We start from the raw sequence: 15,441 nt of genomic DNA, 5'->3' as shown, positions 1-15,441 counted from the left end.
GGGAAAAAAGAGCAAAGACAAATATCATGTAACTGAGAGGTAATGACCTTCTGCCTTTAAGAAATAATTTAATCTTAAAAAAAATTGGAGCAAAGACTAGCCAAATGAAGGTGTAAGGTGGAATAAAGGCATTCTTAAGGCATTCTTAACCCTTAAGAACACTGATCTTACTTAGACTGACAGCTAAATGCATCTAGGAATTGTATGCCAACTTCTGTAAACAATGATGAAAGCAGCACAGCGACCACAGAAGCGGAATAGGAAAATTGGATGTCCTACAGTGAGATATTCATGGTATCATTTCATAAGAAAATTTGACAGAGATGTCTAATTTAATATTTTAGTTGATTTGATTTGTTGAGAAATTTTGATTCCTGGAAAAATATTTCTTTAAAAGTAATCAGAAGATACATTTCAGAATAGTTCCATAAAACAGCCATGTAGCAGAAAAACCTGAAACTGCAGTTTGACACGTGTTGATACTTCCTTTTTTTTTTTTTTTTTTTTTTTTTTGTGGTACGCGGGCCTCTCACTGTTGTGGCCTCTCCCGTTGCGGAGCACAGGCTCCGGACGCACAGGCTCAGCAGCCATGGCTCACGGGCCCAGCCGCTCCGCGGCATGTGGGATCTTCCCAGACCAGGGCACGAACCCGTGTCCCCTACATCGGCAGGCGGACTCTCAACCACTGCGCCACCAGGGAAGCCCGATACTTCCTTTTTAAGGTTCTAGCTTCTTAGGTCTTTGGAGAGAGCTCCTTATCCACCCAGGACTAGGGAAGAGGAGGCAATAGTTCTGTGTGGCATAATCTTTTATTTTAGGTTTTTAAGGTAACTTCTTAGTAGTTGAATGTCATAGCTGGATTTATGGACTCCGGTGCTTCACACATGAGCATAAAAAGCTTATTCTTGGGCTTCCCTGGTGGCGCAGTGGTTGAGAGTCCGCCTGCCGATGCAGGGGACACGGGTTCGTGCCCCGGTCCGGGAAGATCCCACGTGCCGCGGAGCGGCTAAGCCCGTGAGCCATGGCCACTGAGCCTGTGCGTCCGGAGCCTGTGCTCCGCAACGGGAGAGGCCACAGCAGTGAGAGGCCTGCGTACCGCAAAAAAAAAAAAAAAAGCTTATTCTTAATTCTGTTTTGTTTTCATGTTGAAAAAAAGAAAAGGAAAAGCACGTCTCTTAAGAGTGCCATTGGAGAGAGCTTTAAAACATGAGAATCGATGGATTTTTTTTTTTTAAGTGTAACCTCCTTGTATAGCAAGAATTAGAATGCATGAGCATAGCAATGAGGTATCTCTTTGAGAAATAAGTCTGCAAAGCAGATCTTGTCTGGGTTTGTTTTTTTTTTAATTACTCAACTTTCTCTGTCAGCAGATAAACTTGAGCTCCCTACGATCTTTACCTTTGAACTCTGAAATACACTTCATAATAACTGATTCTCCTCCTTTGACAAATTATTAAATTGTCGTGATGCAGTTTGCAGCAGAGTTCATTTTTCGAAACGAGGGAGTCAGCTGTTTGGCATTGTGGTGGGCCAGGTCCCCTCATTTTAGCCGCAGGGACAGCTTGCTTTGTAAGCTGGAAAACGTCAGTCAGCAAACGAGGTAAGGACCTGCGTGCATGAAATGAGAAAAAGCGCTTCACTGTTTGGGGCTGAAGGCTTATGGCAAATTTTACCTGAAGGACAGATGTAGATGCATCAGCTAGCTTCTCAGTGTCTGAAAATGATTGGCAAAAAACAAATTGCATTTTGGATTCTTTTTGGAAGAGGATGCCATGGAGCAGCTTTTTGTAATAATGCAAATCTTTTTAGAATTTAGACAGCCCAGCGAGCTACTATGACCACTGAGTGTGAAACGTAGAGGTGCTTCCTTATATGTTTGCTTGTCTCCTGGTCAGATGGAAAATGGGGTTCTTGGGGTCACAAAGGCTTTTTTAATTAAAAAAATTTTAAAAATTAATTATTTTTTTTTTTAAGTTTTGGCTGCGTTGGGTCTTCATTGCTGTGCATGGGCTTTCTCTAGTTGCGGCGAGTGGGGGCTACTCTTTGTTGCGGTGTGCAGGCTTCTCATTGCAGTGGCTTCTCTCTTGTTGCGGAGCACGGGCTCTAGGCACACGGGCTTCAGTAACTGCATCACGCCAGCTCAGTAGTTGCAGCATGCGGGCCCTAGAGTTTGCGGGCTTCAGTAGTTGTGGCCTGTGGGCTCAGTAGTTGTGGCGCATGGACTTAGTTGCTCTGCGGCATGTGGGATCTTCCTGGACCAGGGATTGAACCCGTGTCCCCTGCATTGGCAGGCGGATTCCTAACCACTGCGCCACCAGGGAAGTCCCTTAATTTATTGATGTATAGTTGATTTACAATATTGTATTAATTTCTGCTGTACAACAAAGTGATTCAGTTATATATATTCTTTTTCATTCTGGTTTATCCACAGGATATTGAATATAGTTCCCTGTGCTATACATTAGGACCTTGTTGTTTTTCCTCAAAAAGGATTTGACATCAGTTATGCTGCCCAGTCCGCTGACCAGTGGATCTTCAGAATTCTTCTGCAGGCGATCAGATGCTTGATCTTAGGCAGTTTTCTACATGCAAACTTTTCTTACACGTTACTTCCCAGGCAACCACCAAATTTATGTCCTAGTGGTTGTATGTAGAACCATCGTAAAGAAACACCTTCATTTCTTCTAGGCACCGTGTTATAAATTGTGGTTCCATTCCTAGAAATTCATCTCATGCTGTATACATACCAAAACTGATTAAAAACCACCAATAGGAAGTAAAGCACAATGTAACCTTTACAAATATTTCTTAGGAATGTAAAGCCAAGTTGTAAAATAGCCATATTGTAAAAGTATATTTTGGTGGGGTTTTCTCTCTGTGCTGTACTGGTTGAAGCTAAAAATTGAAATCTAGGTCTTAAAATAGAAATCATTTTCAGTGTCAGAAACAGACGTTGTTCCTTGCTTTCAGAGTTAAGTGCATTTGTCTCAAACATCAGTTGCTTTTTTGATGTTGATATATAGAGCTCCCAACATCCTGGAGATGGATCCATGGCAACTGCATTTTCTTCAGTAATCCCCCATGTTTCATAGCCATCAAAAGGCTGGTGAGGGGCTTCCCTGGTGGTGCAGTGGTTGAGAGTCCGCCTGCTGATGCAGGGGACGCGGGTTCATGCCCCGGTCTAGGAGGATCCCACATGCCGCGGAGTGGCTGGGCCCATGAGCCATGGCTGCTGAGTCTGCGCATCCGGAGCCTGTGCTCCGCAACGGGAGAGGCCACGGCAGTGAGAGGCCCGCGTACTGCAAGAAAAAGAAAAAAGAAAAAAACAAAAAAAAGGCTGGTGAGAACAGAAACCTTTTTTCTTTAATGAGTTCAACTAACTTTTCCATGTGTAATATTTCCATATTGTTTGCGGCTTCCCCCTGGATTCTGATGATAAGCTTTACCACCTGTCTTCCTAGAGCAATCAAACCATCCTTTGCTCCGTGCTGAAAATATCTTCCTTTGCATGTTGAGAATGCTGTGGCTGTTCTTAAGTATTTAGAATAGTTATTTCCTCTGCAAGAATCATTGTTTGGTTTAGTATGCTCATTATGGTTTTTTGTGGGGTTTAGTACCAATGGACTGTCATTAACACTGGGAAGCCCCTCTCTCTCTTTTTTTTTTTTTGCAGTACGCAGGCCTCTCACCGCTGTGGCCTCTCCCATTGCGGAGCACAGGCTCCGGACTCGCAGGCTCAGCGGCCATGGTTCACGGGCCCAGCCGCTCCGCGGTATGTGGGATCCTCCTGGACTGGGGCACGAACCCATGTCCCCTGCATCGGCAGGCGGACTCTCAACCACTGCGCCACCAGGGAAGCCCCTCTCTCTCTTTTTAAAATAAGGCTGTAGAGCACAGGGAACTATATTCATTATCCTTAAATAACATATAATGAAAAACAGTATGAAAAAGTATATGTGTGTGTGTGTGTATATATATATATATATATATATATATATATATATATAAAACTGAATCACTTTGCTGTGCACCTGAAACTAACACATTGTAAATCAACTCTACTGCAAAAAAAAAATAAGATAAAATTTTTAAAAAGATAAGGCTATATAAATAACTGTCATTAACCTTGAGAAGTTTTTCCCTTCCCCCCCCTTTTTTTTAAGACAAGGCTCTATAGCAAGGGGTCACAGTTACTGCACTTATAAGTTGGTGTCACCAGTACAGACTACACCACAGTCATTTCACAGGGCTATTTGGCGTGAATAGTTCTGCCTCTTGAGCACAGCTCAGTTAGAGGGTCCACGTAAGGTGCTGTGAGCATGTAGAATCTGGATTTCAGGAATGGTGGTCCGTTTCCAAAAGGAGATAGGAGGAATGCTGCTGGTAGAAAGCAGTTAACCCATAAGACCATTAGTCAGAATGGTGATTTGGTAGGAAAATGAGTATTCCCAGTCTTTTGAGAGGAAAAAATATGTGTATGTGTATATGTATGTATATAGCACTGTTGGGGTAATTTTGCAGTCCTTTGTCTTTAAGCATTTGGGGCTTTCCCCCCCCCAATTGTTTGTTTGATCCCTCTCAATTTTCTAATTCATTTTCAGCCAGTATTCCTCTTTGATGTTTGTAACAGTGCAAATTTGAACAAAATCAACATCTAACAAGGTGAATTAGCTGTGTCAGTGCCCAAAGATCTCCGGAACACACCCACCAGGCATGAGGAAGAGGGTGTATTAGAAAGAGGGCATTACAGGATTTGGGCTGATGAAAGATGGTCTGGGGAGGGTTTAAGGAAGCAGAACTTTGCTCTGGACCCAGTGCCGTCAGAGTAATTCCACCCCTGGGTATCTTAATACATCCTATCTGGAAGGAGGACAGACCAAATGAAGGCTAACGACATGTTGATAAAGAAGCAGCAGTCTCTCCTTTTAGCCAGGATAGGGAGGTGTCTGGTCATTTCTGTGGCTTGGAAAGCATTGATATCCTGTCAGTGTTCAGATATGATTATGGAGTAGTCCTGGTTTTGTCCCCATCTCCTGGTCACGGGGCCTTGTCTGATGTTGGTGTTCTGTGACATTGTTTATATTCACCCCGAGAACACGAATGGCAGGCCAGTTCCTGCAGGCCAGCTTTTTTTCTCTTCCTTCGTTGTGACAAATAAAATGCCCAACGTTTGCTCGATGCCTTCTATTTTGAGGTACTTTATGAAAATATGTGTATGGTCTGATTTCGTTTTTTGGGTAGAAATATAAATGTCTGGTGGAGCAATTTCTTGGAAAGCTGTATACCAAATTATTAACAATATTAATAATATGAACATATATTATTAACAATATCTGGGCAGGATTATTAGTGTTCTTTCTGGTCTTCACTGGCTTTTTTTCTGCTTTTTTTTTTGGTAGAAAACATGCCTTTTATAATAATAAAAAGCAATAATAAAAGAATGTATAAAGTAATCCCAACTCTTTTTTGTTGTTTTCAACTTAGCATTGTAAATCATATGAAATTCCCTACATTATTGAAGTCTAATCTTAGCTCAGATGTTCTTTAATGGTTACATAATATTCCATCCTGTGGGTCTATTTACTTTTCTTAATCATTCTCATATTATTGGACCATTAGGTTGTATCCAGTTTGGGGTTAGCATAAATCACGCTGTAATGAAGCTAGAAATCTTTGGGCGTGAACTTTTGTCTGTGCTTCTGAATGTTTTCCTAGCACTGCTTCTTACGATTAGAATTACTGGGTCAAAGATTATGATTATCTTTTAGGCTTTGGATACATAACTGCCAAGTAAAGGTACATTCCAGAAAACATACTGATTTACACCATCTGTGTTAGAGGAACCGTTTCACCGTATCAGCCTGCCAATTTGATATACATAGAAAGAGATTCCAATGTGTTGTTTTGTAACTTCTTTGAATTATTAGTGATTTTGAGCATTATTATTTACCAGTCACTTATATCTCTTCCTTTGTGATTTCTCTGGTTGTATTCTTAGCTCGGGGCAGCTTTTACTATTACCCTAGAAGCCAGGACAATTGACGACTGTCCGTTTGATATTTATTGTCAGTTTGAGCACAAATTATTGCTGTTTACTGAATAGCCTGCAGCCTTTTCTCCAATTTTAGCTAAACCTGGAATAATTATTCTTGTTCTAGGGAGGCCTTATATAGGAGTCATAATGAGGCTTTAGAGTAGATGCTGAACCATGTACAAAGGAGACGACTATACTCCACTCCGTAGATGTGAGTCTGCCCCCAAACCATCTGTCCTGCTGCTTCCTTGGAGGCTCTCAAAGACAAGCCACGGTGCCCAGTTAAAAGCAGGTTCATTTCACTTGGTTTCTTCTGTAGGCAGGGTCCCGATCTTTACTTTCCCCCTTTTGCTTCACTTTGTTTTGTTTTTTTTTTACTTGAAGTATAGTTGATTTACAATATTGTGTTCGTTTCAGGTGTACAGCACAGCGATTCCATTATATATACATGTATATATGTGTGTGTGTACATATTCTTTTTCAGATTCTTTTCCCTTATAGGTTATTACAAAATATTGAGTATAGTTCCCTGGGCTATAGAGTAGGTCCTTGCTGGTTCCCTTTTGCTTTACTTTGCATTGAGTGAAGTGCTTGTTCAGATCCATAAACCTGTGTGTTCAGGTGACGCTTTATCTTATTCAAGACTTAGCAGTTTTGTGTTTCTTTTTCATAACCTTGCTGTGCAGAGATCTCCCCAAGTCGTCTACGATTGAGATTATGCGTAGTTAAAATTAGAGATATTTGTTCATTGCACAGAACATCAATTCGTTTCATCACCCAGTGGATGGCTTTTGTGTTTTCTCTACTCTTAGCGGGGCAGGGGGTCCAACCTTGAAGCCAGCCCCAGGAAACAGACCCTTAGACAGCTGCAAACTGAAAAACAGACCCAAGGTGTTTGACATGAACAACCAGCTCTATTAAGTCTGCAGGACCCACCTGGAAGGTTTTCTGTTTGCTTGCTTGTTTGTTTTGTTTTTAGTGGTAAAACTATTTTTTAAATGCCCCATTCGTTTCTGGAATCCCATTTAGAATTGTGAGTTGCATATGAAGAAACTGCAGATTGCTAGTTTGAATAGGAGTCTGCCTCACATGCTGGCTACAGTTGACTGCTAAACCCATATAGATGGGCAAGTAGACACATAGATATATATCTCTCTGTCATTGCTAGTTTTTTGTTTGTTTTTGTGTGGGTTTTTTTGTTTTGTTTTGTTTTTTGTTTTTCTTTAATATAAAGGGACTGCTCCTAAGCAGCATCTCTTTTTTTTTTTTTTTTTTTTTTTTTTGCGGTACACGGGCCTCTCACTGTTGTGGTCTCTCCCGTTGGGGAGCACAGGCTCCGGACGCACAGGCTCAGCAGCCATGGCTCACGGGCCCAGCCACTCCGCGGCATGTGGGATCTTCCCGGACCAGGGCACGAACCCGTGTCCCCTGCATCGGCAGGCGGACTCTCAACCACTGCGCCACCAGGGAAGCCCCTAAGCAGCATTTCTTATGTTTAACTTCTTTGGTTCACCTTGAACCCATAGCTTGTATTTCTTGGTCACTAAATTGACTGTTACCTTACGTTGATATGGTGTTTTTTTAAATTTCAAAGCATATATCTGGCTACATAGTTTTCACAGGAATAGTTAACTTCAAGGATTTGTCCAAAACCTGTGTTGTATTTTAGTTGTGTTTATTCAGATATTGCTTGGAAGCAAATACCCTGTGAGGTGGCCTCTGGAAATCCATCTGTGTACAGAGAGACTTTCTCTGGTAACAGTATCTGGCCTGTGTTTAACTGCTTTTAAACGTGTTGACTCACCTTTTGGGAAAGGGGATGCAGGAAATAACCACTGAATTGAAAGCAGTAATATATTTGGGAAATCCCTGTTTTCTTCCTACATGTTTTAAGTTCTCTCTCAATGGTGTTTAGAAAGGCTGTGTGTTTTAAACTTTGGTACTGAGCCAAAGCAGGAAGCAGGACAAAGGTGTTCTCTGCTCTGTGGGCTTCTTCTCGGTCACTTCTGTCTCCATCAAGATTCAAGACTCCTATCTGCTGTCAGCAGCCAGCTACCATCCCAGCTCTACTCCATGCTCACTAATTTTTTTTTACTTGCCCTCTTGACTTTTTCAATTTTATCCCTAATCTCTTCCAATCTTGGATTTTAAAATCCTTCTGTGACAAGTCCTCCCCATCATTACACCCTGTGTCTATTTTTACTGGGACAGTCTTATTTGGCATATTTTAACTTGCTGGGTTTTGCGTTTCTTTCACTATTTCTCTGTTTTATTATCTCACACTCCAGCATCTTCTCTGATCAAGCATTTTGTCTTTTGTGGAGTCTGTTTTCTCCAAGCCTCTCGATCCTTCCTGGTGGAACACCCTTGCCCATGGGCTTATTAGACCCCAGACTCAGAGCAAGAAGTGATGCTGGTGTTTAGGGAGCCTGAAGGACTCAAGTGATTTATATACTTGGAAGATCACAAAGTGATTAACAAAGGGCCAATCACCCTCCCTTTCCTCCATGAGGGAAGAATGGTGATGGGTAGTGACGGGTGTTAGGCTACCAGAACTGGCAGCTTTATTACAGCCCAATAGGAATCATGCCCATGTGTGGGAGATGCTGGGATGTGGTGCAGGAAAGTTCTAGATAGATTTATCAGCACAAAACATAGGAGAATAAAGTATATTGCTGAGGATCTGAGGGCTCCTATTGAAATATAAGTACTGAGAGTGCTGACTGCCAGAATGTGGATTTATGGGAAATAAAGCCCTAAAATACTTTCTCCAACAAAAAGCAGACCTCTTGGAAACAGTTTTTCTTCTCTATGTACTTAGCTCCCATTGAGCTTAAATTGCTCTCAGTATTGTGATAATGACAACTCAGTATTACAGGATGTGGAAGATGAACCAGATAAATTAACCAGCTGCTTTTAAGGGTAGTTCACCCAATGGCTTCCCCTCTAAAATGCTTTGTAGAAGATTCGTGCTCAGTAGGTCTCTAGGCAGTTTTATGGCTGCAAGAAAGAAATGGATTTTATTAAATGTCAGTGAAATACAGGCAGATAGTTTTGTGGTAGTTAAATTAGCGTAGAATGTGTGTAAGAAAAGCAGATTGTCTCGTCTTAACTTGACGAAACAGAGCTTTCTTTGGCATTCCTGCCAGTTAGTGTGTTTCTGCCTGAAATGCCCATAGATTAGGATGGAAAAATCCTGACCCCTCCTGTCTGAAACTGTATGTCTTATAGAATGTTATCCATCCAATCCTGTATGTACAGCATGGTTGTACATGGAGAGTTTCAAAGGACAGTAATGGGAATAATTCCATAATTACTAGCTGACGTTTAAGGTTTTATACTATGTGTGGATTAGGAAATAGGACTTATAAGTAAAGAATTAGGTGAATTGGGAGTTTGGGATTGACACGTACCAGTACTATATTTAAAGTAAACAACCAACAGTGACCGACTGTATAGCACAGGGAGCGCTGCTCAATGTTCTGTAATAACCTAAATGGAAAAAGACTTTGAAAAAGAATAGATACACATGTATGTATAACTGAATCACTTTGCTGTGTACCTGAAATTAACACGACATTGTTCATCAACTATGCTCCAATATAAAAATAAAAAAAAAAGAATTAAGTGGAGTGGAGAGGGAAGGCAGAAATAAATGCTTCAAGGGGTCAGGCAGGTAACATAGAGGCGAGAGGCAGGCTGGGCGAGGGAACGGCCGGGAGAAGTGGGCCCTGTGACGGTCCAGAGAGCCCTGGAGGAGGCAGTCAAACCCATTCCGGGGATCACTGCTCAGGCCAAATGGGAGGCCAGTGGACATCCCTGAAATCAAGGGGCTGCAGTTAGGGGAGGACTCACCTTCAAAGGACTTTGCAAATTTTTGACAACTTGTACACAAATTATATCCTCTGGCGTTGAGCAAAGGGAAAGAGACCAGCATTTCAGGAGTAGGACATAAGAGTCAGAATAAGTGAGCCCTTTCTCAAGGTACAGATGTTTTCCTTGGATGAATCAGTCTCAGGGTCCTTTTCCTGTAGAGTTTTGAGATTAGGGCAGATGCCAATGTGTCTGAAATAGTGTAGGGACCTTACTAACTAAAGATGGGCCAAGTAACTGGAGGATTTGGGAATCACACAGCTCTTCCTGTAGCAAATACATTGTGTGTATGGACCACAAAGGAAAGAATAAGACTTGCAGACCTAGGAAAGCCTACTCAGTATCTAATATTTGTTATTCCTGTGTGTCTAGTAAAGTACGTATAAGATGTGGTTTCTCTCCCCGATGGATTTGCAGTCTGCTAGGAAGATGAGAAGAAAATACATGATCTCAGTGAACTAGTTATAAAATGGTGCTCGTGATCCCATGACTCAGAACCAGCATGACTGTAAGACGTATGTAGAACCAAGAAATCAGGGGGAAGTTATTTTGACTTACGGAAGAATTCTCCAAAATGATGGTCCTCTCTAATATATTTAAGGCTGTTTGTTTAGTTTTCCAATATAAACTTATATAAAATTTATATAAAATGTAAATTTCTTAGTTTTCAAATATAAAGTGATGAAACTACCGCTGTTTCAAAGATATGGGAAAAATAACATGAATCGTGTCTAAAATTGTAATGTAAATTCGTTAAAATTTATTTCATTTACAGAAGCTAGGATATTAGCTGCCCCCCACCTCCTGTTTTTGAGTACCCATCAGTGGCACAGAATGGGTACCACTGATGCCGCCGTCCGAATTATAAAAATAAGGGAGAAGCTCCTTTGCTCCTTTGATTTGTGTCAGAGCAGGTTACATAAGGTTTATTGTAATAGAACTCTGAAAACTCAGACTGAATTCAGCATTCTCTCCTTTTCTTCCTGCCCTCTGCTGGAAGCTTCCCTTGGAGCTAGAGCAGGAGACAAAGGAGGCTGGCGGCCTCGGCTTCATTCTATAACTGAAAGCACACTGACCACAGCAGAAAGGATGGAGTGGAGTGAGTTTGATTTGAATTGGAATTACAACAGGACTTTATTAACATTTTCTAAAGTTGAATGTTTTATTTAAAAAATAGGTACAGTTTATGTGAATTAATTCTAACGCATAGTCAGGATGCTGCAAACATTCCTTCAAGTTCCAGTGAACTTTTTGATAGTTTTATTTCAAATATTCCCCTAAATTATCCTGACTATAAAAATTAGAGAATGGATTTTCATCCGCATATTAACATTATAAAAAATAATTCACATGTGCCATGCGAAATAATTATAAAATAGAAATAATATAAAATCGCCTGTCACCTCTTTCTGGAATTAATTATGATTACTTTGTAATGTGTCTTTCAGATTTTAATATGTGGATACACATTCATATTTTATTTAAAAGTCATCATATTTAATCCTGTTTTGCAATCTGCTTTTTTATTTAATATGCCCTGAACCTCTTTTTCTGTTAATAAGAGTCCATAAATAAAATCATTTAAAAATGAATGTATACTCTTCAGCTGTCTAGCTCTACTACATTTTACTCAGTCTATTTCTGGCCATTATAAATAACTTTACATAACTCTTTACTCACTTATCAGATCACTCGTTAGCATAAATTTCTAGGCTAGGACTTCCTGGGGACATTTTTAAAGCTTTGAGCCCATAATGCTAAAGGACCCTCCAGAAAGATTGTGGGTCCTACATACACACACAGACAGCCATGTCCCTGCCCCCAGTGTCTGACCTTATCATTTTGGTTCATCTTTGTCAGTTTTTTTCTTTCCTTTTTCCTTCACCTGTCAATTCCGAGACCACTGGTATACTGTTTGGGGTGTTACTTTCATATAACGTTTTACTGCCTGGCAGGGCACATCCACAGCCCCACCCCCAAATTGCTTAATTAAAAAAAAAAAATTCTTGTTATTCTCACATATTTTCAAATGAATTCATAGCATTTTGGAAGCTCTAGAAAAAATTCCTTTGGGATTTTCTTTGGGTTTGCATTAAAATCGTAGGTTAACTTCGTAAGACTTAAGCTCTTCAGTGAGAATTTTGAGTCTTATCATCCAATAACGTAATATATCTTTCCATTTATTTAGTTCTCCTTCTCTCTCCCTCAATAAAGTATTTTGTTTTTGCTGTGTAGCTAGTACACACACATCTGTTTTTGTTCACTATTAACTTTGAGAGCTATGGACTTACCCTTGTTTACAACTTTGATTACATTCCCTAAAGTTTAGGTTTGTGCTATTTGTATTTTCATTTTCCAAGTGCTCTGGTTGCAGTTCGATTTCCTCTTTTTATTTATTTTTTTGGCTGTGTTGGGTCTTCGTTTCTGTGTGAGGGCTTTCTCTAGTTGGGGCGAGCGGGGGCCACTCTTCATCGTGGTGCACGGGCCTCTCACTGTCGCGGCCTCTCTTGTTGCGGAGCACGGGCTCCAGACGCGCAGGCTCCGTAGTTGTGGCTCACGGGCCTAGTTGCTCCGCGGCACGTAGGATCCTCCCAGACCAGGGCTCGAACCCATGTCCCCTGCACTGGCAGGCAGACTCTCAACCACTGTGCCACCAGGGAAGCCCCGATTTCCTCTTTTACCCAAGGAGAGAGAGTATTTTTTTATTTAAGTTTTTTTTTCTGTTTTGCTCTTCTTATCCTTTGTTATTAATTTCTTGCTTAATTTTCTTGTCACCTGAGAATAAGGAGAATTATTTGTAAAATTCTTCTCTGCTTTACGGAATGTCTTGTTCATGTGTCAGGAGTGGAAGATTTTATCTTATTCCCTAGACAAGTTTTATTGTTTTCAAATAGTGTATTTTTCCATATTGCTAGTTTTTCTTCTTGTTAGCTCATATTTACTAGAAGCGGCTGTGAAGTTGTCTGTAGACTTTGTGAGAACGTTTCCACATCTTTTACTCTGGACAGTAGTGGGAGAAGGAAGTTTTATGTTTTCATTTTTGCTGAACACAGTGTCTGTTGGGAAAACAGCTACCAAAGAATGTCATCATTGGTGCAGCAGGGAAGTGCTGTATTTTTGTTAAAGCTTGCTTTCTGTATTTATTAAGGTAACTTTCTACAGGCACTGCCCACCTCACATAACTGGCACAACTGCCCTCCTGTGCCAGCCTGCCTGCTTTTTTCTTCCAAGCTGTGTCTCCAAGCAATAGCAGGAATAGCTATTCAGGTGTGACTCTGCCGGTGCTGATCAAGGCCCCTGCGTCCCTACCTGAGATTTTCCCTGTGACTTCCCTCACCTCCAGCCGCCACCGCACTGAGTGTCATTCTGCTATATACTTGACCGAGGTGGGCTCTTTCTTGTAACGAGTTGGATCACAGCCTTCACTGGGATCTTCTTTCTATCATGTTTTACAGAATTTCTAATTTAAAATTGAGGGCATATTTAATTTTTCTCACCCAGGTACAGATTATTCCCCTTTTAATACTACGTTGGCCGTTTCTAGGTGGGGATTGGTGAGGGAGGGGAATTTGATGCCACGGTGCATCTCCCCCTGGCCGTCCAGCCAATCCTCCCTTCCAACAGGTGCTTGTGGAGCACTCCCGGGCCCCGCCCACTTCTTACAATCCCCTCCGCCTGACCCAGGCCACAGAGGCAAGACAGACATTGTGACCTTACCAATTCCTCATGTTGAATACAGTTGTCTTTAGCTACCTGTCTTTAGTGAACTGTGATCTTATATGTGGCAGGAGTTGTATTCTCAGGCTTTCACCTCTGATCCCAAGTTTCAGAGCTGTCCCGTCACAAAACGCTGCACACGCTCCACGGCCGCCTTGGCTCTGTTCTCTGCGTCATGGCCAAGGGAGAGGCTGAATCACAGGTGGAGGCCGTACCTAAGTGTCACTAGCTGGAGGCAGGGAGGCTGGTGGTGGTGATTTCTTGGAACCTGGGCGGGGGGAGGATGCGCTGGATTAGAAAGTCGTTGAGCATATGTAAAGGAGCTCCGTCCTGTGTTTATCCGACGGGAACACCTGAGCTCAGTAGACGCCCTGTCTCCAGTCTCCCCTGTGGATGTTGTGAGGCCACCTTGCTCTTGCATGGATGATAGAGAACTTTATACATTTCTGGCATTTTCACTTGACTAAACTCGGCTTATTAGTGACGGTGGACACTTATTTAATTTTAAGGTTTTTTTTTTCTTTCCTTTTTTCCTGCCGCTTCTGGCTCTAGGAGCCTAACCATTGAGAAAGACATGTGAGAAATATAAATATGGTGAATTTACTCTCTACTATTCCCTATTTTTTCCCCTATTTGGGGGGTGGGATATACTAAGGTAAACTGAAATTGACGCTTATGATAGGTATTTTAAAAATTCTGTTATGGAATCTCTCATCAGCAATTGCTTTTAAAAGGTTAACTGTATATTTCAGGATTACATGTCTAAAGTTATATAGTTACACATTGTATAAACTATACCTTGTATGTATTAAGTGACATATTGTATAAAGATCTTTTTTTACAGGATTTAAATTGGATATATCAAGAAAAATTTTTTTATTGTATCCTTAATAATGCGTGAATTCTAGAACTACATATTTATGTTGTAGAGGTTTTGATTAAAGTAAAGACCCTAGCTACTCTGAAGTTTTTATAGAAGTTTAATCCTAAAGCAAATTTCTCTTATGACATGAATTACTGCTCAAAAGTCATTGTTAAATTATTTTTCTAGGGTTAAGTAAAAGACCCCTTCTAATCATTGCAGTTTAATCTGTGGCTAATATTTTATTTTCAGGGAAAACATTATCAGGTTTTGATTTCCCAATTTACTAAATAAATTAATTCATGGTCAACTATCTGAGCAACTTTCTGTGATAAAAATCTTTTGACTAGCGTACATTACTTTCCCTGAATTTTGGTGTTTTGGTGCCATCTTGTGGCTGGACTGTGTAGTAACCTCAACACTCGAACACATTTTAAACGGCGTCCTCGATAGGGTAAAAGATAGACTGGGAATACTTTCCAAAATGCAAATCTTGTACCACTAGAAATCTACATTTAAAAGGCTGAGAATAGTTTGTTACTCGGTGAATGGACAAGCAAAAATAATAAGGAATTTGATATATGATTATTGGTTTCTAAAATTCTGTTTTTGTGATATTTGCCCCTAGTTGCTGCTGTTTGAACGGTCTTGGATGAGCAGATGGAAGTCTTCAGTTCTGCACGAAGGAGAAGGGAACATAAGGAGTGTGAAGTGGAGGGGCCATCTGATTGCCTGGGCCAATAATATGGTACAAGCGGTCTCCCTAACGCTGGTTCAGAGCTAGAAGGACAGCCGAACAGAGAGGGCTGCGACAAAGGGCAGGGATGCTGCTTCCTGCCACCGCCATTTCTCTGTTTTTTTTTAATATCCCCATATCTCCTCCCTCTTTTTTTTTTTTAACATCTTTATTGGACTATAATTGCTTTACAATGGTGTGTTAGTTTCTGCTTTATAA

At 41.0% G+C, this 15,441-nt stretch overlaps 1 protein-coding gene across 1 annotated transcript in view; it reads left to right on the top strand.

The window, feature by feature from the left end:
• The window catches only part of VPS41 (VPS41 subunit of HOPS complex), a 194,601-nt gene that overhangs the window by 104,825 nt on the left and 74,335 nt on the right, over nt 1-15,441 (top strand). Inside the window, exon 8 of the mRNA XM_060108229.1 lies at nt 15,115-15,234. Within this exon, the coding sequence (XP_059964212.1) occupies nt 15,115-15,234 (120 nt within the window). The remainder of the gene's footprint in view (nt 1-15,114; nt 15,235-15,441) is intronic.

Source organism: Mesoplodon densirostris, chromosome 9, assembly GCF_025265405.1.
Source record: "Mesoplodon densirostris isolate mMesDen1 chromosome 9, mMesDen1 primary haplotype, whole genome shotgun sequence".
In the NCBI taxonomy this organism is placed as follows: Eukaryota; Metazoa; Chordata; class Mammalia; order Artiodactyla; family Ziphiidae; genus Mesoplodon; species Mesoplodon densirostris.
Note: the sequence above shows the minus strand (reverse complement) of the source record. Positions and strands in the feature narration are given on the sequence as shown.